Source organism: Lonchura striata, chromosome 3 (genome assembly GCF_046129695.1).
Source record: "Lonchura striata isolate bLonStr1 chromosome 3, bLonStr1.mat, whole genome shotgun sequence".
Lineage (NCBI taxonomy): Eukaryota > Metazoa > Chordata > Aves > Passeriformes > Estrildidae > Lonchura > Lonchura striata.
Window position 1 is genome coordinate 19359026 of NC_134605.1, and position 23567 is coordinate 19382592.

General features: G+C 49.6%; 1 protein-coding gene across 1 annotated transcript; it reads right to left on the reverse strand.

Annotated features, from left to right (window-relative positions):
* Nucleotides 1-10900: 10900 nt before the first annotated feature.
* LBH (LBH regulator of Wnt signaling pathway) lies at nucleotides 10901-22597 on the reverse strand. Its single transcript, XM_021534869.2, has 3 exons — nucleotides 22458-22597; nucleotides 21654-21756; nucleotides 10901-13362 (listed from the first exon to the last, which is right to left on the reverse strand). The coding sequence occupies exons 1-3, from the start codon at nucleotides 22481-22483 to the stop codon at nucleotides 13174-13176; spliced, it is 318 nt and encodes a 105-aa protein (XP_021390544.1). The 5' UTR covers nucleotides 22484-22597; the 3' UTR covers nucleotides 10901-13173.
* Nucleotides 22598-23567: the final 970 nt, after the last annotated feature.

Genomic DNA, 23567 nt, shown 5'->3' on the forward strand with positions numbered 1-23567 from the left:
AGTGGGAAGAGCTGTGGCTCCTTCGGTGTGGTCTGTGATGCTGAGGCTGAACTTGCACCTTTGCATCCAGGCTCACATTTCAGCCCCCTCTATGACCCCTTCAAAAAGAGGAGTAGAACACTCAGAGCTTCTGAGTGTTTAGCAGCTGAGAAAAAAAGAATTTGGATGTCAAATATAAAAATAACACCTTTCCAAAAAGGAAAAAGTAGACAAGAGCTGGGAGAAGGCCCCCCTTCCCCTTGCCCATCTCATGACACTGACCTGCCACCATAAAACACCCCAGGCTGCCACACTAGAAAGCTCCTATTGTATTTTTCATGCTTCACTGTGTCTCAGCTCTGTTTCAGGTCATTTCTTATGCCATTCGAGCCTGTTAGAATTTTTCCCCAAAAGAAATCAGACCTGCCTTAGTCAGGCCCACCCTGGGGAGCAGGAGGAAGACCCAGTGACCCCACAGACATGCTCACACACCCTCCCAGCACTGCCACCATGGGGAAAACCTGGTCTCACAGGCAGCTGAGCATCTCCTGGGCAAACACCAGAGGCTGAGGCGCTCCAACATGCAGGGGCACATCTCGGCACGTGCCACTGCTGCCCAGCTAAGCTGCCCAGCCCCTTTTGCTCTCCCAGGACTTTGCTGGAAAGCAGACAAGGCACCTCCAGCCCTCCTGCTGGTGCATTGTGCCACAGGACATCTGTCCCTCCTGGGGTAATGGTGACACTGAGAAGCAGGCACCATCCCCAGCATAGGATGGAAAATATAATAAATGTGCTGCAAACACCCTGGTCCAGTGGAAAGCCAGGCCCAGGGGGACTACAGCAAGCAGCCTGGGACACCAGCTTGCCTAACATGTTCAGAAAGCCTTGGCCACCACACAATTGCCTGCAGCAATCAGCTGGCTCTGGTCATCAGCTGCCACTGCCCCGGGAGTGGGGAGGCACAGGGTCCCCACTACGGTGTTTCCTGGGAATCTGGGCTAGCATAAAGCCAACAGGAATTATTTTAAGGGATGATTAAAAAAAAACAAACCCTCATTTCAGTGCAATGGTGTCCTCTCTGTGATTTACTCTTTGGCTGGGGCAATGTTGGTGGTAGTGAAGCTGGATGGGTTTGGGTCCTTGCTGCAGAGGATGCCAGGTCTTCTGGAGAGGACTCATAAATTGCCTTTTTCCCCCCTCATCTCCAGTCTGCTGTGGGGGGCTGCATATCCCCACCCTCAGGGATATGGTGGGTGAGCTTCCCCACCCACAGCTCCCATCCCATGGGAGGGGAACCATGGGGGATAAGAAGGAAAAGGCAAACAAGACTTGTTTTGAACAAAACAATAAAGAGGCCAAATCACAGATGAAACATTACCACTTCAAAAGGGTAAAAAAATAGATAACAACATTAGTCACCAGCAGTTAATGACCTCCAGCCTCCACAGCCTGCGGGGGCTATGAGGAGCCTTCCATCCTCCGCATCCTCCTCATCCTCCTCCTGCCCCTGTTCCTGCCTGTTTATATCATATGGTTTATGACAAAGCAAGTTATTAAAGGAATTATGCAACTGAGGTCCTCACCCTTTCCACACTGGATTTTTCCAAAGCCTTACTCTTATCAGGCAATCGTGCTGGAGACACCAGCTACCTGTCACAAGCCCTGTGGTGTGGTTAATTTTTTTTAATGAGGCCTCAGCTCTTTAATTGCTTGCTTGCTTTGTTGGGAAGCTTAGTCACATGAGTGTGAAGGTAATCCAGGAAAAATACTATCAGTGTACTCAATTTTGGGGGCTGGCACTGCCTCTGGAATTGCCCTCTGCCCGCAGCCTTGGGACCAGCATCCCAGGGGGTCACTCAGTGAAAGGACATCTCTGCACCTCTCAGGGCAGGCTGCTGCTGGCTCTGCAGCTCATGGTCCATGTGGACCACAGGAAATTTGTCTCCTGACAGGGTCCATGTGCTGGCTGCCCTGGGATTACCTGGGAAAGCCACGTGATGACCGAGGAGGAACATGTTAGCCTGTGCATAGGTACCACCTCTGCCTTCTGAGGTGCCTTTGGGTGCCTGAGGCTCCTACCCAGGGCTGGCAGATTTGGTCCAGGAGCTACCAGAGCAGCATCCTCTAGCAGAGGTAGATGTTCCTCTGGCCTTGCTGTACCCAAACCACCAGGACAGCAGCCAAACCTCCCCAGGTCCTCTGCCCCTCACCCAGGGCTCACCACCAGCAGGGACCACAGCCCTGCCCTGCCCTGTGCAATCATCTCCATTGGGACTGTGAAGTTTGGACCAGAGTTGGTTTCCAAACACCCTTAGGCTGCCAGCAAGGGGCTGGCACAAGCACACAGAGCAAACAAACCTGTTATATGTGTTAGAGTCACTCCCCAGAGACCCAGCACCATGGCAGGTTTCAGACACAGGGTGAAGGGCACATTGCATGTGAGTGCGGGCTTGGGTAAAAACCCAGCTCCCACGTTTGCAAGCAAATCATTGCCTGCTATTTCAGTTTGCTGGTTTCAGACTTGGCTCCAGTTTTGTATAAAACAAATAAAATCACCTACAAAAAAACCCACCTCTCTAACTGCAGCCCGCTGGGTCATCCATCTCACCAGCCTCAAATCTTGTGGTGAACAGCCGAATGACAGACACGGGCTGCTCCGAGCCTCTGCACACATTTGTAATATGTAACCCAGCACATGAAAAGTGTATCTCTGTGTAATTAGCAGTGCTCAGAGCGGTGACTCAGACATTCCAGTGCACTTTCTTCTTGTCGTTAGTGTGCGAAATCTAACTTTACTCATTTTTTCCAATGACTTTGGACTTTAAAAACAGTAATTAGCAAAGGCAACTTATCAGCTCCTGTCGTTTACTCATCCTCCTGCCAGTCCTCCGCTGCATTTTGGTCACAGGCAAAGCTTTGGCACTCATTTCCCCAGACTTGCTTCTGTGCAGAGGACCAGGGCAGCCAAGTGAAGAAAATAGGTGCTAAACCTGAAGCCCTTCCACGCATCTTCGTGTTAAGCATCTGATCATTGAAGTAGCTCTAGACTGGGCCTTTATGTAACACGGTAAATAGCAGATAAGACATGGAATAAAACTTTAGAGACATCATTTTCTCACTTCTTCTAGTTACCACTAGGCAGGCATCGACAGATGGAAAGTGAAAATGCTGTGCTCTCATCGTTGTGCTTCTCCTACCGTGTTTTTTATGGTGCCTTTCATCTGTGCTGCTCACAGCTGGCTTTACTACCCATGCACTGTCACACACTGCTGCATCTGCACGAATGGCAGGCTGCTGCTCTCCACTGCTGGCGGTGCTCTGCCCTTCTATGAAATGTTTCCAAGGGTGCTACAGAGCCTGTGCTGTGGGAGGGGCAGGGGAAGCTGCTGTTCCCTCTAGCATGCTGCTGGTCCCTGTATTTTCTTTCCTGGTGGGACAGACTTGTTGTGGGACCCCAGCAGAGGAAGTAGAAAGACCAGCATCCCCCTGAAATCTGTGGGGAGACTCTTGTCCAGCCAACCTGCCCAGGTGAGCCACCACTGATAGTACTTGGACTGACATGTGTGGGAACAGAAAAATTCTCAGGAGAAATACTGAAGTCCACATTTTAATATGAAAAATTAGAGTGGAAATAACAACTTTTCCTAAGACACTGAGGTGATTCCTGGTAAGTAGACTGTGCTTGTCTGCCATTTGTTACAGTGAATCTCTGACACACACCGAAAGATGGGGTACTGTGCAAGATCCAGGTACACCCAGAGGTTTTTGCTGTGGGAGCAAGGGAGCAAACAGGATCAGGCCCTACAGCTGGGCTGCAGACAAAAGACAGGGAGTCTATTTGACCTCCTTGGTCTGTTTTCCTCAGCACAGGTGAGATGAACCTCATCAAGAGTTTGAGAACTGGCTGCATGTGGTTTGTCCCTGACCCCTCTCCTTCTGCCTCCATGGTCTTCATTGCAGCCTTGCCTGTGTGTTCCTCATTCTTCCCATTTGCCATTGGGTTTTTTTCACCAGTCATGTCACTTCATGTGACTGATTTCCTGCTGGCTCAGGGTTATTTTTTAAGAAATGTGAATTTCCCACCAACTTTAGTCCACTGGGTGTGCACAGAATGGCTGGCCATGGATGCATTAATCTTTTTGCACTACAGAAATGGGAGCATTGACACGTGATGGGGCAAACCCAACAAGGTGAAAATACAAAACAAACTAAGGGTGAGGTTCAGCTCATCTGAATTCAGCTGCTTGAAAGCTGGGCATGCAAAAACATTGAATGGTTTGGGTTTGGAGGGGACCTTAAAGATCATCTGGTTCCAGCCCCCTGCCATGGACAAGGATGTCTTCTATCAAAGCAGGTTGCTCAGGGCCCCATCTGACCTGGTCTTGAACACTTCCAGGAATGGGTAATCCACAACTTCTCTGGACAGCCTGTGCCAGTGCCTCACCAGCCTCACGGTAAAGAATTCCTCCTAAAACCTAATCTAAACCTACTCTCTCTTTGAGTTTGAAGCCATTCCCCCTGTCCTGTCACTACAGGCCCTTCTAAACAGTTCCTCTCCATCTTTCTTGTAGTAGGCTCCCTTCAGGTACTGGAACGCTGCAATTAGGTTACCCCAAAGCCTTCTCTTTTCTGGGCTGAACAGTCCCAATTCTCTCAGCCTTTCCTCTTAGGAGAGCTGCTCCACCCCTCTAATCAACTACATGGTTATCTCCATCCTCTTGCTGGCCTGAGGACATTCTTTCCAGATAGGCTGTTAAAATGATTCACCTTCTGGAGATGTTTACTTCCTTCCATGGAGTACAGCAGGAAACCTAAAAACTACCTCAGACTAAACACCCAGATTTTAATTCCGATGGAGGCAGTTTAGCATGACTAGACCAGTGCCAGGGTGGGAGGTGGCATCACAGGGTCTGAAACTTTTGGGGTCCTTTCTTCCAGGGTCTGGAGCTTTTGCTGGCTCTCTGGGTAAAACTCAGCCAAATAAACCATTTTTTCTTACAGCAGTGGCTCTGGAGATTTCTTCTGATCAGGTTTCTTCAAAAGTGACTGCTGCTGCATCACACCAGGAACCTTCCCTGTAGACAAATATCTAAGGTTTGTTGGAAGACACAGGTATGGAAAATCACTGATGAAGAGTCCCTACAAAGAACAAAATGCTCAAGTTAAATATTAAACTTCTTGCATTCTGTGGCCAATCCCATTTTACAGAGGTCAGGAATAGTTACAGGGGTTTAGTTCTCAGATAAGTAAGGCAGAGATAGGAGGTCCTGGAGAAATTTCTTGGGCTGCTACTGAGAAAAAGTAGGAAGGATTCTGTATAGAAAGGAGCAGATGGACAGGGTGCAGTCTGTGAAACATGCTGCAGCAAACAGGCAGCTGAGAAGGCCCTGGAATGGGCCAGGACAGCTCGAGAGTCCATCTGGGAGCACCAATGGGGTGCACAGGAGCAGGCAGCACGACTTTCCCCTGCCCCATATGAATGCCCACAGGCTCTTCCCTCTCCCACACAGAGGCACCCACAGCAGACAGGAATCCACATCTGAGTGCTGCAGATTTGGGTAAATCCCATTTCAGGTCAGCTGAGAGCCCCATGGATAGAGACAGGTCATGAGACTGCCCACTACAAAATCCCTTTGGCCTTAAGTGCAGGGGATAAAAGCCCCAGGAGTATCTGCTGAGCCAGGCAGGGATGAAGAGCCCCTGCAAAGTTCTCCTGCTCCTACTGTCAGGGCAAGTTCATGAATGGGACCCTCTAAAGCTGCCTCTGCACTCCCCTCTTGTGAAAGTATCCCAAATCCCAGCAGCCAGAATGTTACTGGATGAAACCCACTGAATCAGTGTCAGAATGTGCAAATTACTGAGCAGAGGGCAAAGCAAGCTGTGGGCACTGGAGCAGGGGAGGGCAGGGCACTGAGAGGCAAATCCCACTGCACACACACGCACAGACACACATCCAGACACACACACATATACACAGACAGACAGACACACACACACACACACATATACACAGACAGACACACACACACAGACAGACACACACATATACACACACACACACAGACACACACATATACACACACACACACACACACACATATACACACACAGACACACACACATATACACACACATAAACACACACACACACACACACACAGAGACACGCACATATACACACACAGACATACACACACATACACACACAGACACACACAGACACACACACACATATACACACACAGACACACACACAGACAGACACACACACGTACATACACACATCCAGACACACACACATATACAAACACACACACACGAGACACACACAGACAGACACACACAGACACACACACAGACATACACAAACAGACATACACACACATACACACACATATACACACACACACACACACACACACACACACACACACACACACAAACACACACACAGAGCCTTCTTGGTGCACTGGGAAGGGTTTTCCCACCCGAGGGAACATGGAAAGCAGCGCCACCTCTGCTGCTTGCCCCACCACCCACCTTCAACCAGTTCACCTCCCCTCCACCCCGGGGACCCAGCGTTGTTGGCCACAAAACAGGTTTTAAGCAGGGAAAGCGTGGCTGCAGCTCCTGTGGTCAGTCCTCAGCCCCACAGGCAGCATGTGGATAGCAGGCTTGGCAGGACTGGCAGCGACTGCAGTGGAAAAGAGTTGTCAAACACCGCTCAGGAAGGCTCGTGCTTGACAAATATTTGTTGAGCTGATTGTAACCTGCCTGGCTCATACCTCTGAATGCAGAGAACCTGTGGAGAAGAGCTCAAACCCCTGCAACACAGCCATACTTTTTCCCTGCCCCAGCACAGCTGGAGAAAGCCACAAACCTGAGCCAGCTCCTCACCCCAGCTGAGCTGTTCTCAGCACGGAGAACAGCAGGAGCAGGTTGTTACACGACAGTGACCACACTGGGATTATATTCCCGTGTTTCCCCTTGTGCTGATCCTCCCCCTTGCTGTCCAGAGCAAAAGGCTCAGGCCAGTGTGACCCTGGAGGAGGTGGGGACCTGCCTGGCTGCAGCTGGACGAAGCTCTGAGGCTCTGGCTGGGCTGCATCCCTGCAGCTTGCAGCAGAGATGCATGCTGTGTGCATGAGGCTCCCAGCATCTACAGCAGGGCACTGTGCACACAGCATGCAGCCACCCCTGAGCCAGGGGACGTTTGGGACAGAGGCAGGACATGCTCTGGGCTCCTGGAACTGGCTGAGGGCAGAATAGAGAAGGAAGCACTGAAAATGAAAGCAGAGCTGCTGTGACATTTTCATGCTTGGCTTCTGACATCCTCTCCCTCTCATACACTTGACTTCCTTGCTTATTTTTATCAGATGAAGCTGATGGTCGCTGCTACGGTAACCCTGTGTGGTTACAGCTCTGGCAGCGACCGAGTGCTCAGTGCATGTTTCCTTTGTGGCTTGTGCAGTCTTCCCACCCCGCAGGGCTCTCTGAACAGTGGGTTTGACTTTGCTATGCCTCAGCTGCCTGTTGTGGTGGGCGGAGGTTCACCCCTCCAGGCTCTGTTCCCTTGTCCAAAGCCACTGCTATCTTCCATCTCTTCTTGTCCTGTCTTTGCACTCTTCCGTGGGAAAGGTGCAGGTCACTGACCCCAAGAATAGGGCTGGGGGTTTTTGTTTTAGTGTGGATAAAGTGCAAGAGAACTTTCACAGAGTTGGTAACTTGGTGTGGGAGAAAAAGCTCTTCATTGACAGGAAAAGGTCTGATTCGAAACAACAACAGAAAAAATTACTTCTTTTCTTTTGACCCCAATCCTTCCCCTTTTAGATATTATAGGGAAGGTGAGACCAGAGAACAAAGGAATCTCTTCCCCAGCTGGTTTGTCTCCAGTCCTGGCACCCAAACTGCCCCAGCCTGCTACCCCAGGCTTTTGGCTCATGCTGGGGCCATCAGCACAGCATGACACAGTCGAGCCCCACTCATCTTTTCCTCCAGGTGAACTTCCACTGAGCAAAAGCTGGGAGCTGCAGAGGTCAGTGGGTGCCCCAGGGCTTGTCCTGGCCACATTTCCAGTCCTTCAGGCATGAAACTGTGGAGCCACAAGGACCTTTGACAGAGCAGCTCTCCACTATCACACCTAACAACCCCACCCACAGTGCTCTCCCTTGCTTTGCAGCAGCTCCTGTTCTCTCTGTCCCTGCTCCACATAAACACACAAATGCTCCCACCAGTCCCAGGCATTTCCTGGGTGAAGCAGGTTTCTCTGCACTCAGTTCCTCCCTAAGTGATGGGCATGAAGCCTCTTCCCCCCCACTCCTAAAACCAGCACTCAGAAACCTTCATTTGTGTAAGGCTGGGTTTGAGCTTAGTTCAGCAGAGCTGCTCTCCAGCCAGGCTTGCACAGCCCTTTCTGCAGCTGGATGATCACTGGGGCTGTAGAAAGGGACACATTTTTAACCCAAATGGCTCAAAGCCAATGACACTGTGCTGCTCAGACTGCTGGCCTCTGGGAAAGCTCAGGATGGGCCTCCATGCCTCCAGGGATGTCCCACATGCTGCCCTCCTGCTGCAGACATTGACACAGACGCTGCTGACCATGGGGACAGGACACCAGGCAGGTGCATAACTGAACTCCGCTGTATTCCTTTCAGGTCCACACACAGATTGTTGCTGTCCAAATATAAGCAGGAAGGCATCACTTGGACCTTGAAACACCCAGAGCTTTTCTCCTCAAGTGAGGATTTAGGGACAGCAATTCCTCTTGTTTGTATAGAGATGTGTGGTGCTCAGGATTGCTTTTTGAGAGTTCAGAGCATGTGCATTACAGGCTGTTGCTCCTCACATCCCCTGGTTGGTTCCAGGTGACTAGACTTGAAAGATTTTGTTTGAGTTTTGATTGTGCTTCAAGGCATCTTAAATCAGATCAGCATCACAAGGATGAAAGCTCCATATCTGCACAGGCTGGGAACTTCCTAGTGGGATTAAAATTGGAAGGAGACAGCTCACCTGAAAGAAAATTCAACTTCTCCTGTTACTTGCAATGATAAAGAGTGTGGTTACACCAGAGCACAACTTCAACCTGCACCAAGGAGACCTGTATCTTAGGAGTGGCTGCTCCTCACACACACTGCTGGTGAATTATCTTTGCACTCCCACAGAGAGAGAATTTTTCTTGTCTGCACCCAAACGTAGGCAAAGTCAGATGCCAGCAGTTCATGTGCAGAGGTTCAAGTGACTGTGGGCTTGATGAAGGGCAACAGGAGTGGGTGCACACTGAACACTAGAAATGAAATATCTGGGAGAGTGAACACAGGCTGAACTAAGCAGGACAGCAGAGCACAGCTTGCTGTGTCATCAGTTTCCAATACAGGGCAAAGCTTGAGGAGGACAAACGCCTCAGGTTTAAATGCAACCCAGGAGAAACATTGCTCTGCATGCAAAGAAAGGTCCTTCTGCCACCCATCATTTTTTTGGGATGACTAAGGCTCACCCAATTCAGCAGCAAGCCCATTTTCATTTGATGATCCAAGTTCCAGTTTGGCCACAATAGTTGGAGTCAAGGAACAGGAAAGAGCCTCCTTCCCAGCAGCACTGCTCCAGGCTGATACAACGCAGACCCCTGGCTGAGCAAGCCCCACTTAGGGGCCAACCCTTCCCAAAACAGAATAATACATCAGGATTCATCCTTCATTCTGATGTGAGCATGAGAAACCTGTTGGTGTGCAGCACATGGAAGCAGCAGGCAAGATCAAATCCTTTGCAGTTTCCCTAACCAGTGTTGTATTTTAAACAAAAACATTGTGGGTCAAGAATAAACATCTTTGCTGATTTCAGACCAGCACATCTTGGAAATCCTGCAGCAGCTTCTACAAGGCAAGCAACTCTGTGCCCAGGGAGAGGAAGAAAACAAAGCACCTCTGCTAGAGGCTGACTGAAGAAACAAGAGGTCAGCTTTAATATTGCATTTGCTCCCTTGGCATAAAATATCTATGAGGGCTGAGCATGATACAATTCATCTTTGAACTGTGGGGCTCACACTGAGCATGCCCTCAGTTCGAGCATTAAATGGAAGGGTTATTAGCTAGTGTATTTAAACTAGTCTCATGTAAACATAATACTCCAACCTCAGCTGGACTTGTTTGCCTAGGTTAGATTAGTGTGTTAGCTGCCAAATCACAGGAACTTCTATCCATGTACCCTAAAGATATGGGTATTCCAGGGTATTTGCTTCTTATCACCGAGTTTTAGTGGAAAATTTAATCCCATTAAGTACACATCTTGAATTACTGGATCCTGGTGTGGTCAGACTTCTACACCCAGATTGTGCCTTGGTACCAGAGAAGCCCAGACTCACACTCAGAAATGCCATTTCCCCCAGCAGCACCACAAACTGCTGCACCTGGCCATTAGTGGCTGACAAGACAGATACTCGGGAAGAGCTGACCTCTAAACCCAAAATGGCCAACACAGCCCTGGGAAGTCAGCTGAGACCCTACAAGCACACAGCAAGGCAAGGCTTGTCTTCATCAGTGCTGCTCAGGCAGGGAAGAGCATGCACAGGGCCCATGACTAACAGCAGCTGTGAATAGTTTCCACTCTCCATTACTTCACGTTCTGTAAGGTTTAGGTAAGGGGGTAGATGTAGATGACAGATATGAATACAGATTTTTTTTTTTTTTTCCTCAGGAATAAATAAACCAGAGCAGTTTGCTGCAGCCTTTCACACAGCAATGAACAACAGGAAGATGGAATGCAAAGGTGCTGCCCCCTCAAAGTTGACTTATGTTTCCAATGCCATAGGGCATGATCTGAGGCCAGCCACCAGTATGAAACCAGCATCTCCAGGCTCTACTGACAGTCATGATCTGGAAGGTTGACCATCCCAACCCACTTTTGCAGGAAAAACAAAGCCAGTATATTTGGAAAGCATTTTCAAACTTTATTTACAACTGTCACAGTGACAAAAATGTAGTTTGAAAAAAATGCTAGCTTCTCCCTGAGGCTCAAAAAAGAATTACAGAAATATAGAATGTATATCATACAACAGGAGTTTTACTGGAGTGCTTTGTTCTTTAGATACGTTCAACAACAAATAGAAATATACACAATACTTCCAAAAAAAGGATGCAGACAAATATGCAAGTCTTTAGGGCAGACAGTAGATCTGAAGTCCAAGGATTGCCATCTCACTGCTGCCCACATGGTAATATCTTTGATATAGAGCTTTGACTTGGTGGTACAGATGGTAGAGACCAATAGAGAGTAACACTTAGAAATAAGACAACTGGCTGGTATGCAGGTGTACAAGCTCACTCCAGTAAGACAGCAAGACTAGAACAAGTGTTACAGACACAACAGCTGAATCCATCACTAGAGAAAATGGTATAACCACATCATGGCTGTTCAGTGATCAACCATCCACCAAGGTGGGCAGGGAGAGTGTCTGACTGGGTCTGCATGGCTGGACCAGAGGCCAGCCGCAGTGTAGGAACGCTGAATTTCTCCTGCTTTGTGCTAACTCCTCTCCAAACTCCCATCTGTCCAAAAATAGTTACACAGCTGATAAATTATTGCCATTATGTTGAAACACAAGCAAGACAAGACTAAAACAATCCTGCCAATATGTTAAAAGCAGTTCCCAAACCCCACCAGCGTTTAACTACTTATGAGGTATTAAAAATACAAATACACACATGTCCAAATAGATTTTAAAAATGGAACCAGTTATAAGCAAAGGGGGGGGTGGCATTGGGATTATTATGGAAGTTTGGTTAAGGCCTTGACATTTCTTTATCTCTTCCATGACCCCAGATTTGTTTTAGGTGGTAACCGCTCTCATCCTATCCCAAGACTGACTGGCTCCCGAGCTGGTCCCCAAAGCCACAAGATCATCCCTTTCCAGGAAAGCAGCAGGTGACCTTGTCTGGCAGCAGACTGGCCTTCTCCTTGAGGCAGGATATGGTGAAGAGAGGACAAACCCAGACTCCACAAGCCAGTCTGCACTTCTTTAAAACAACCATGAACACTTCACCCTCGCTAAGAAGCGGGAACGTATCTTGTCTCAGGACACCCAGGCTAATCTTCTCCCAGCAGACCCCATCCTGAAAACCCCGCTGGTAATCCACACTAGATCTGGTGTTTCGTCTTTGGATGACCCCCAGGTCTGGCAGCTCCCCACCAGCCTGTCCTGCACTGAGGAGGCCCTGCAGTGCAAAGCTGGAGGAGAACCCCCCCACCCCAGCCCTCTCAAGCCCATTGACCAGCAAGTTAAGAGACAAATAACCCCACAACTTCAAGGACACCAAGGCAAGGAGGCATAAATCTCCACCCTTAGGCTTGGGGCACTGTACAAGACGAGACCACCCACAGCAGCCTCAGCAAATAGGAGAGAAAAATCTGAGGTGTTCAAACCTACATGAGCTCTTGCTGCAGACAGAAGCACCTTTTTACATCCGATGCACACCACCTCATACTCACCACCTGCAAGATAAGCTAGGGCGTTGCAGGAGAGATGACAAGCAGCAGCCTAATGCTATCCTGCAAATACAGCTGCTCAGCATTGAAGAATCTAAAGGCAAACAGGGGGAGAAAGTAACTTTGGGGAAAGTGGCTGGAAAACAGGCTCAAGAGCAAGAGCAAGAAGCCAGACTACTCCTATGGATGCTCACCTTACCCTAGGAGGTGCCAAACCAGGGAGAGCTACAGGCCCCTTGTCACTAGATCATCTAGCCATGCTTCGCTATGAACACCCTTCCACCCCCCCAACACACAAAATGGAAGCTGTAAGAAAGGCAAATCTGAGATATTTTGGCTCTGTTCTCATGCTTTTAAGCCAGAGGCAACTCCCAGCCAAACGCTGCCACCTCCAACTTTCCTCCCCCTTCCCAAGCTCCCCCCTCCAGCAGTCCTCGTGTGGTCACCCTCTGCCATGTGCTTGGAATTTCACTGCTGCCTCCGCCTCGGAAAAATACAGATAATGATCTCGAGAACAGCAAACATTGCTCTGCGTTACTTCCTTCCTTCCTCAGGAGGTCTGGTGACACCGAGGGCTTCAGTTCTCGATACAGAGAATACAAAAAAACTAAGATCTCGCAGGTGCAAAATTGAACTTGTCTTATTAAAAAGACTTTCAAAGAAAGTGTGGCTCTTCCTTCAGAAGGGTGCAGTCCCTTGCCTTTCCCCAGATGCCATTTATTGCTCCTTGTTGTCCTTCTTTGCGTCTTCACAGTTTTCTTCCTCCTCCTCCTGCACGAGGAACTCTTCGGGCGGCCATCTCAGCTCCCCGCTCTCCACGTCGCCCTCCGTGGGCTCCACCACGATGGAGGGCAGGCGGTCCTTCAGCTTGCAGTAGCGATCAAAGTCTGAGGGGTCGGGGAAGATCTGAAAGAGCCAAGGAACAGTCTGTCAGAGGGGCTGCACTCACACAGTCTCACCAAAAGCCCAGCTCCAGACATTTAGGTCTCCAGGGCAGACTAGTCTGGACACAGAGTCAACCACTGAGTGACGGGAATACTCTTGAACTTGTAAATAACCTTTCCAAGTCTCCAAGTGATGGAAATGAGCATTGCCCAAGAGGCTCCCGAAGCACGCGCTTGCTTGGATAGTGCTCAGCAAATAGGTATCTGCCCTTTTGGATATTTATCCAAATGTCTCAACCCCCCCACTCCTGCTTTTGCATTAATGCTCTTCAGTTTGCACACAGAGCTCTCTCCATCAGACAATCTGAGATCTCATTTCCTGCTGCTGGTCAGGCTGCACATCAGAACAGGCTTGTTCTCCAGGCTCTGCTGCAGGGTGGCAGGAGGCCCATGGCAACCCAGGGCTGGTGCAGCCCAGACCCTTGCAGCAAGGGCCTGTTTCTGGTATCACTCCAGGGCCACAGTGCCAGCCTGAAATAGCTCAGCTGCATTTTAGAGATAATTCTGGAAGTATTCTGCACGCTACAGCTCCAACACATCAGCAGTGAAACTCAGCAGGGCACTCAATTTATGGAAGGGCTGGGACTGGACTGTATTTCTTCAGGAAGGGGGTACCTGTGGCACAGCCAGCAGTTATGCACTGTATTTCTCATGCAGTGAGTACAAGGACTCCTGGATCTCCAGCCCTTCAAGGTGCACCTTACCCATTCCCTCCGACCCACTGCTTGCCACATGGATACACAAGCTCATGCAGTGCAGCAGCACCAGGGCCCATACTCACTGGTAGCGCCAGTGATGCACACTTTGATCCTACTAGGAATTGAAGCAAAGCATGAGTAAAGACAAAAAACTGCTAGTGCAGTGTTAGCAGCAGCTTTGCATGAGTGGATTTCAATGTGAACAGAAAAGGTTGCGTTACTTGTGGGTAACTTGCTGGGGGAATACCTTCGAACCCCAGTTCATCAAGAAGGGAACCCTTGGGTGATAAAATCCACTTGCTATATCAGATCTCCTGGTTAGTAATCAGAAGATTAAACAACCATCACCTGCTATTTCAAACAATTTTATCACAGTGTCCATTTCGCATTAGAATTGTGTTTAAACAGTCTAAAGAAGAAAATGACAAAGTGCACTTTCCCCTTGAGGTTGTAGGCCAGGTGAGAAATCATGTGGCTGTACTTTTCTTTGAACATCATCTGCATTCAACTGAGTTACAAAAGAATCCTTGCAGAGAGCAGCACTGCCAGCCTTGGCCTCAGTCTGAGAGAAAGATCTCATCTGCTTTGATCTTTGTGGTTCCAGTTACAAAAGCAGGCTTCCCATCCAGGTGCCCTGAGCATTAACCATGAAGCCTCATTCTCCTTGTGCCAATCACGTGGCTACCCACCACCTTGGGAAGCCCTGGCCACAAAAAGTGAATCAACATCCCATCAGCTCCTCCTTCAGCCTAGCAACTATTAGCTACAGCATCACCCCCTTGGCAATATATTCGGTCTTCTTCTACTCTTCAGCCTCATTTTTCCTTCTCATCCAAAGCTTTGTGGCAACCAGATTGAGAAAGCCATCGGGCTGCTACCCAACACAAATGCAGGCAAGGGAGCAAAATAATGCACAAATGAGGGTCTGTTTGATCATCTGGTCCTGGGGACAGTGCTGCAAGACTCCAGCTCCCACCACCCATATTTTCCAGGTGCACAAGAGCAGCTGAGGTCCTTTGAACACAGCCACATCAACCTGGGCATTGCAGTGCGAGCTACTTGCTATTAGCCACTCCCAGCACCAGTGAGACAGCAACTGTTTCTTGGAGCTTTGTGGCTTCTGCTTGGCCAAACAAAATCAGTTTCAGGCACACAGTGCATTACTGGAAGTACAGTCAGCGGCTCTTAAGCATCAAGTTCTCTAAACCTAGGATAGGGAAAAAATACCCTTGACATTACATGGTTTAGAAGGTTGCAATGGAAAAAGAAGTGTGGTTCAAGAGGTTACATAAGCTGATAATGTCATGAAAATAGCCTCCTATGGAAGAAAAATAGCAGTGTAATAATTAAACTAACCTTTGGCTGCTATTATTTTAAGCACATTAGGTCAAATTGGAGCAATTTCTTTGAAAACAGCATGCCAGATTTTTTTTCCAGAAACTAAGTAGTAGTCATTTCCTTACAAACAAATATCCACAAAATGTGATGTGCAGCTTTTTAAATAATAATAAAAAAACCCCTAGCACAATCTTATCTCAAACAGCTGCAGGACAGGCCGAACCCAAGAAGGTCAGGATTTTTTCCACTAAGTCATGCTTTTTAATCGTTGAGGCAGCATGAAGGGAGATGTTGCAACTGCACTTTGAAGGGGTGTGGACAGTCAATGGAAAAAATACAGAAAGGCAGATTTCCTCCGGTGTGATGGGGAGCGTGACAGCAGGCCAAGCACAAGGGCCCAAGGAAAAAGGGTTTGAGACTAACTGTACATCTGGGGAAGCCAAGTGAGAAGGTTAACCCAACCAGCCTCCCCACTCCTCTTCACAGAAAAAGATAAGCAAGCACCTGCTCTTTCTGTCCTGCCCCAGTTGTGCCCCTGCTACATTTGTTGGTTCCATAGGCCTCATCTGGTCCCAGTCAAGATTTAGACAATGGGGAGGAAAAAGCCTCCCTAAATCGCAGCAAGCTCCACACTGGGAACTGCAGCAGCTCAGCTCTGACCTGGGAGCTCTGCACTCTCGGGCACAGCAGCCACGACAGCAACTCCTGCCTCCAAGCCTTTCTGCTCACGTTAGCCTGCCATGGGGTGTTGGAGGAAGGCTAAGAGGGCAAGAGCCATGGGTTAGCTTCTCCCTCTCATGCTCAACAGGGATCCACCTTGCACACAGCTGAGGCAGACACTTTGCCCTGGCAGACTTGGTCACTTGATGGGGGACAAGTGACAAGCAACTGGTTGTGACGGCTGCCTAACAGCAAATTTACAGCAATTCAAAGGCATCTTCCACCCCTTCACTTGCATGATACAGCACAAGGGGCTGCAACTGCTTCCACACAGAGCCTCCCCTGTAGCTGAGCCCCAAATCCTGGCCATGGAGAGACACCTCAAACACCTCTAGATCCACAGAGGAATGTATGTTGCTTCTTACACTACTCTAACACAGCTTCTTGCTAACAGCAAGACTGGTTTTTACAGGCCCCTTTGGATTTATGTCTGGGAACTCATGAATTTATCCAGATCACACACAGATCAACCAAACTCTTGCCTTGCAGCTGGAAAGGGCAGGGAAAAGCAGAACTTGAAACAAAAGCTTGAAATGATTCTAGGACGATCATGTTTGCCTCTGTTTCAGATGATCTAGTTGTACTATCCTCGGATGAAGTCTTGGCAACAAGAACGGAAAGTTTTCATTGCCCTGGGGAGGCTCATACCCTCTCTCAGCATTCACAGGGATGGAGAAACACCAAAAGCAGGAGAGATGTCAGCCAATTAAGAAGATTAGCTCAGCACTACCATAATCCAAGTGACACTTGTAAATTCAAAACAACTTCCACATGTGTGCTCCATACCAACACCCATAGTTAAAATGCCTGTCTCCCCTCCCATGGGGCTAAAACCGATTTAAATTGTATTACAGGGAGACTAAAGCAATGACATCTTTCCAAATGAAGTTACTGGTTTGAGGGAAAGCTTTTCTTGACTGTGGTAACTCTATCAAAGACTGCAAAGTCTGCACTGGGTACAGGATACACCGCTCATCCTCCTTGGACTAAAGTGCTGAATTTTGTGCCTCTTCAGCAATATCAATATTCCAAATCCCAAATCAGCACTGAAGTTCTGAAAATAAAACTTTAGTGCCACTGAGAAGCACAGCAAGCTCATTTCAGGAAGTACTTCAGTCATCTCTCAGCATCCTCTCTGGAGGACTTCTCTAGCTACAATGCATACATTTACTAACACAGTGAGAATAAGCCCCAAGTATGTACACGGCAGCTGTGACTCAGGCTGATGAGCCACAACAAGTCCCTAGCCACAGAAATACTGCCCTGTCTCAGGGCATGATGTCAGGGAAACTTCCTACATCTAACCATTTTCCCTCAGAGTAACAAGGCATCAAAGTAGGGAGGAAAAAACATGCTCTGAGGTGTTGCTGCTGTCCTTAGTTTGATTTCAGTGGAACACTCGTGCACAGCATAGCTGCCAACATGATTGCTTTTGTATCCGTTTATCCCATATCCTGCTTCTGTCTTCATTGAGGTCCCAGACCCCAAAATACACATTGAATCTGCCTATTAATCTTGTCTAGCAGCCATGCTTGCTATCACCACCGTTCTGCAGCCTGGTCTCAAAACCTTCCACAGCAGCAAGCAGCACCTCTGAAGGACTTCCCCTGCACAAATCAAGGCTCCACAGACATGAAGCACCTGACAAGAAAACAATTACAGAGGAAGTTCAATTTCCATTGAGCCATCAGTAACATACTGGTGGTCCAGTTTAACTGGAGGGATCCAGCAGACACAGCTCAAGTCCCCCAGCTCCCTGGGAAAGCCAGTGCTTCCCCAAGGCTGGTAAAGAGGTGTTGCACTCACCAGCAATTACTTCCCCCAACACCAAGCTTTTGTTACAACCACTGGATAGAGCCTTAAGCCTATTTACCCAGATTCAGGCACTCTGACGTGATTCCCAGCGAGCTGTGGCTGTGATTAACCTACACAGATCCCAGCATGATGCGATCATGACTTAAAGAGCTCAAGCTCCCCATGACAACCAAACCTCAGCTGAGGGCATGAGGCAAGCTCAGCCTCTGCAGGCCAGTCTCCTTCACGGGAGCCTGAAGGACCAGCAAGTCACCTGCCAGCCAGCCTGCAGCAAAGCAGCACACAACTCAGGACACTGCCTTTGCTCAGAACACACACTTCAGGCACTAAAGTGTTTTCAGTTGTGCTCAGACCCTGCTCCACTTCCGAGAAGCAAGGTAGGATTCCAGCCAAGGCACTGTTGACAACAGCTCCACGAAATGATTAATTCAGCCTCAGTTTCAGTGGCATTGTTCGTGCTGCTGGGAGACAGCACAGAGGACAAGCTGGCTGAGTGCTGATGAGGCTCTTCAAAGAACGGGTATTTCTGGGGCTGGGGAAACAGCAAACACTGCATTAGCTCTGGCTGGCAGCAGAAACAGCCTGGCTTACTGGACACTGCCAGGCAGGAAATGCATGAAGCCCTCCATAGCCACATCTGTTTGTAGCAGGGGCAACTTGAGCCATCAGCTGCATTTCAATGAGTTTTTTGTTTAGTAAGTCCCATGGGAATTATGGGACATCTATTAAAGATCCAGAAATAGCTTCTCACTGCAGGCACAAGACCCAGCATGACATCATCTCTTCAGTCACATCTTCTGTTTTGTCTATGCTGCCCTATTCTGACACTCAGGCCCCAAATTCACCACTCACTTCTGCTCGGGCCCTTGCAATCTGTTGGCTGAACCATCTTCAGGGGCATCAGAAAGCAGCTTGCTGTCACAAATACAGTAATAAAAACTGTCTTACAGAGGATGATTTTGAAGCTAGTGTGCTAGCTTACAAGCATTTTGCATATTAACTGGAAAAAAGGTAATCCTATGATGAGAAAGCATGTTTGCCTTAAGCCTATGGAAGCAACTCAGTTAATACTGGTATTCTTTCTGCAGTCTGAGTTTTCACACTATTGAGCAGTGATGACCAGCCCAACACTTCAGCAGGGAGGAGAGTGAAGACCTTCAGCTGACATCTAGGACAGACAGACAACCCAGTAGGTGGAAGACACAAAAGAAAAAAGTCAACAACCCGAGCTCCCTTCATAACCACCGAGACAGAGAGGAGACAAGAAGTTCAGTGAACTCTACAAGACAGAGGAATCAGATCGCTGAAGTTCATACTCGGTTGCTTCCTCAGTTTACTTCCAAGTGAAAGAAAAAAAGACTTTGAAACAGTGCTCTTGGTAGGACAAGTCTGTCTGGAGCAGGTACTGATGTGTGCTAGAATGCCAGTGGTGCTGCTAGGCTGTGCCACCTCCTCTGGTCCAGCCAGTTTCATGCCTGCCTCTGGTGGCAGAAGCAGCCCCCAGTCTCACAGGCAGCATCCTACTGACCAAATCCCAGGCAGTCCCTGCTCTACACAGCTTGAAGGGTGAAATTTTGAACCCCAATTTGAAGTCATCGCTGTAGTTAAATAAATTCAACTTCTACTAAAAGAACAGGACAAAATTTTGAACCTAAAAGCTTGAGTCTGGCTCCACTTTTTATTTTTTGCCTCTCATAGCCAGCCAAAGGCTGTTAGACTGTGAGTGCCTGACTCTGCAGATGAGTGGAAGAAGATGCTGCAGCTTAGAACAACAAGCCTCAGTGCAGGAGCAGTCATGCTCCATTAGCCCTGTCTGGTTTTAAGTTATTGCACTACAGCTCTCAGACAAGCATACAATTTTCCATGAACCAAACTCTCTCCATCAGCAACATGAGGCACAAAGTGCCAAAGTCTGAGGTAGAACAAAAAGTTCATGGTGCTATTTACATCAGATTTGTTCTTGCTTGTTTTCAACCCTTTAAGGATGCTTTCCACTTACTTTGACTTACACTGTGACATTCTCAGCCTAGCAGCCAGAGAAGGAAGGCTGGATCCTGCTCCCCAATCCTCTTTACACTAACCTGATTTCAAGGTAGACCTCATATACAGCCCACACACTACTAGTGCCAGAAGGGTCTTCCATTTCAACTCCTCTACTCTTGCTGCCATCACTCTTCATCACATGAAGGTGAAATTCCTTGCAGGCATTTGAAAAAAATACCTACAACTAGATCACTAAAGAGAATAGATCTAGGATGCAGAAGCCCTGCACAGATGAGTTGTCAGCTTTTATGACTCACATGTTCAGGTGATCCACTCAAAACCAAACAGTCCTGTTCCCCAGTTGGCCACAGCAGACTTTATCAAGGTCATTAGCACTTGGGGAAGAACCTCATTGAAGTGATCATTAGAACAAGCAGGGCATCTAGATTCTGCCTCTCCCTGGGAATTTGGATGGGTAGAGGTATTTGACCTGAGTGGGTTAAGCCTCTTCATAAAGTGACCCACAAAGACATCCCAAGCAGGTTACTTTGATTGCTTCAGATTTAACAACTGTCATTGCCTCTGCACTCTGTAAGACAGGAAAGAGAGGCTGTATACTCCCCACTAGCTGAAGGACTGAAGTATAGCACAGCTATAAACCAAACAACTTGCATTATCCAGAGCCAGAATCCTGACTAAAAGAAGGAGTGCATCCCCTTTTCCTCCACATAGCTATGGTTTCTGCTAGAGGCCTCAGTGGTGGCCCAAAGTTCAGTGGATTTTGTGCTCCAGTGCACTGCTGCTGCCTTGTAGCTCTCTTTTAAGACATAAATATGCAAACACTCAGCACCTCATCTGAATGCACACTTGGAGCAAATGCCTGCATCTGGATGAGCCAGTAAGAGCCACCCGATGCACAGAGCAGATACAAGTTGTCTGCCAGCATTCTGCATCTGTGTCAGATCTCATCAATGAGTCTCCTGGAAGTGAAGAAAACCATGGAGCTAGGAAGCTAAGGTGCCCAACTTGTGCTTTGATTAGCTACAGGCTAGAAAATGAAGGGGATATTGAGACTAAAGGATTAAGGCTCAATCTAGCTGAAGACCACTTCTTCATTGATCTAAGAGATTAATAGCTAACTACATTCTTCAGAAGTTTCAGAATGAATGCAACTCGTGCCTCCAGGTACCGATATCTCCAGTGACATTTCATGGCTCATTTAGGCTGTGTCTGGCCTTACTGTATCTAACAGAGGACTGCTAACCCTCTCAAATGGGCACATCAGTCAGGAAAACCAAGAACTAGATGAAAAAAATGCAGATGCCATATAAACAACATCCTCCTGCTCTCAGCAGATCAGCTTTATGCTGTGTTACAAATATCTCGAGAGCCCTCTCAGCCCAGTGAGCGGCACAAATCCTTCTTTAACCCATCTCCCACTGAGACCCGGGAATGCTGAATGAGCAGGGGCTCGGTCACTTCAAAACAAGCAAATCCTCTGCCAACCCGCACTGATAGCGAGTGATATTTTAGACAACCATCTCATGCCAAGCAAACATTCCAGTCTGTTGACTAGTTCTCACTACTGCAAGACCTGCTATTAGGTCAGGCTATGGAAAGGTACGTTAGACCAAGCTTACACTCTAGCCCAGGCAATTCCACACGGGATTAGCGCCTCAACTGCCAGCAAAACACTTACCTGATACGACAGCCCATCCTTGCGGGGGCTTAGTCCGATCTCATCCATGGCTGGGGTGCTCATCATCACTTCAGTCATTTCAGCGGATCTCAGATAATCAGAGCTAGAGACAAAAGACAACATTCCAGTGATCTGAGGGGCTCCGGCAGGACTGAGCACGATTCAAGCGGCGAAGCGAGCAGCAGAGGCTGTAGGCAGTCTATTTCTGGTCCCTTCCTTCCTGCCCCCCCTTGGAAGGCAGCGGAAAAAGCTCAGTACCTCGCAAGCTGGAGCTACATCCAGTGCCCTCGGAGCACCTCCCCGGCTCTCCCCCCAAGAGCCCTGCACACCCGGGGACGCTCCGGCAGCAGCGCTTCGCTTTTAACTCCGCTCCCTCCAGCTCTGCCCCGCGGGGAGTGGGGGAGAAGTAAAAAACCACAGTGAATAAAGTGCAAGCGCGGGGGTTTTGGTTTTTCTTTCTGGTTTTTTGGGGGTTTTTAAAAATTATTTTATTTCTCAAGCCGGTGTGCCTTAGAGCCCAGAGACTTAATTTACAGCCTCGGGGACCCCCTCACCAGCGGAGCGCGCGGCGCCAGTTCCAGCTCGGCTCTTGGAGCCTCAATGGCATTTCCAGCGCGAGAAAGCGAAGCGAACTCCCTCCCGCAGCTCGCCCGCCGCGGCTGCTCCGTCCCGTTACCGCCCGCGGTCCCCAACCGCTCCCCGCGCCCCTCCCGGCACGGCGGCGGCGGAGGGGGCTCGGCCTCAAGCGTCCCGCCAGCAGAGCGGCCACCCCTCGCCCGCCCCCCGCGGGAAGCGCCCACTCACCAGGGCAGGGGGCACAGCACAGACATGAAGTCCCAGCAGAGGCTGCCCCGGGCGGGGGGTGGCGGAAGGGGCACCCAGGCGCTGCGGGACGACGCGCGGCGCTGCCCGGCACCGACCAGACTCCCTCACGCCTCGGCCGCCGCCTCCGCTCTGAGCCCCGCGCCCGCGGCCGCGCCGCCTTAAATGGCTCCGGGGGCGTGGCCCGGGCGCGGCCCCGCCCACCCGCCTGACGTCAACTTTTTCATGAATGGCTTCGGCGCGCGCCGCCTCTGGGGGTGCGTGTCCGTCTGTCCGTCTGTCCCCGCGAGCGGGTGGCGGTGGCCACCCCGTCCCGGCCGTTCCCGGCGCAGAGAGCTGCGTTCCCGCTGTTTCAGCCCGGGTCGAATGGAGGTGCGGCCCCCCGGCTGTGCTGCCGGCCGCAGAGGGACGCCCCGGCGGTAGCCCGAGCATCACCTCACCCAGCGGGTCTCAAACCCGGCCCCTTCGTGGCGATGGTGGCGGAGGTGGCCGGGGGGGACACGGGCAGGGGCGGCACGTGCCGAGAGGCGGCAGCGGCCGCCCAGCCCCGCTCCTGCCAGCACCTTCCGTGCCCCGCACCTCCGGCGGGAGCAAAAGCTGAGTGAGCAGCTTCAAGGGGCCGAGTTATATTTAGCAAAACAATGTGAATCAATGACGGGAAGGCGCAGGAACAGAGAGAGAGGCAAATCCAGTCGCTGCCCGGGCAGCGTGAGCACCGTGGGCAGCTGTAGGTGAAGCGCATTTTCTGCATTCCCCTCCCAACGTGAAACTTCTGGAAGGCAAAGTGCATCTTTGGGCGAAAGGCCTGGGCACCCCAAACTCAGCAGGACTCCCGACTTTACACAGTGAAACGGGCTGTGCCCCGAGGCACATGCCTGTAGGGCAGGGCTCTAGGCCACAGGATGGACCGGGCTCTCCAAGGCTGCTGAGAGATGCTCTGGGCTTTTGGGGACAGTTCCCCCTCTGTTTGCTTTCCCAGGGATGTTCCCATACGCTGACAGGTGAAGTTTTGTGCTGGGACTGTTTGGATTCCACCTGTTACTCCATGCTGCTGCTCAGACTTTGCCAACACGGTGGCTAACCAAGCACACA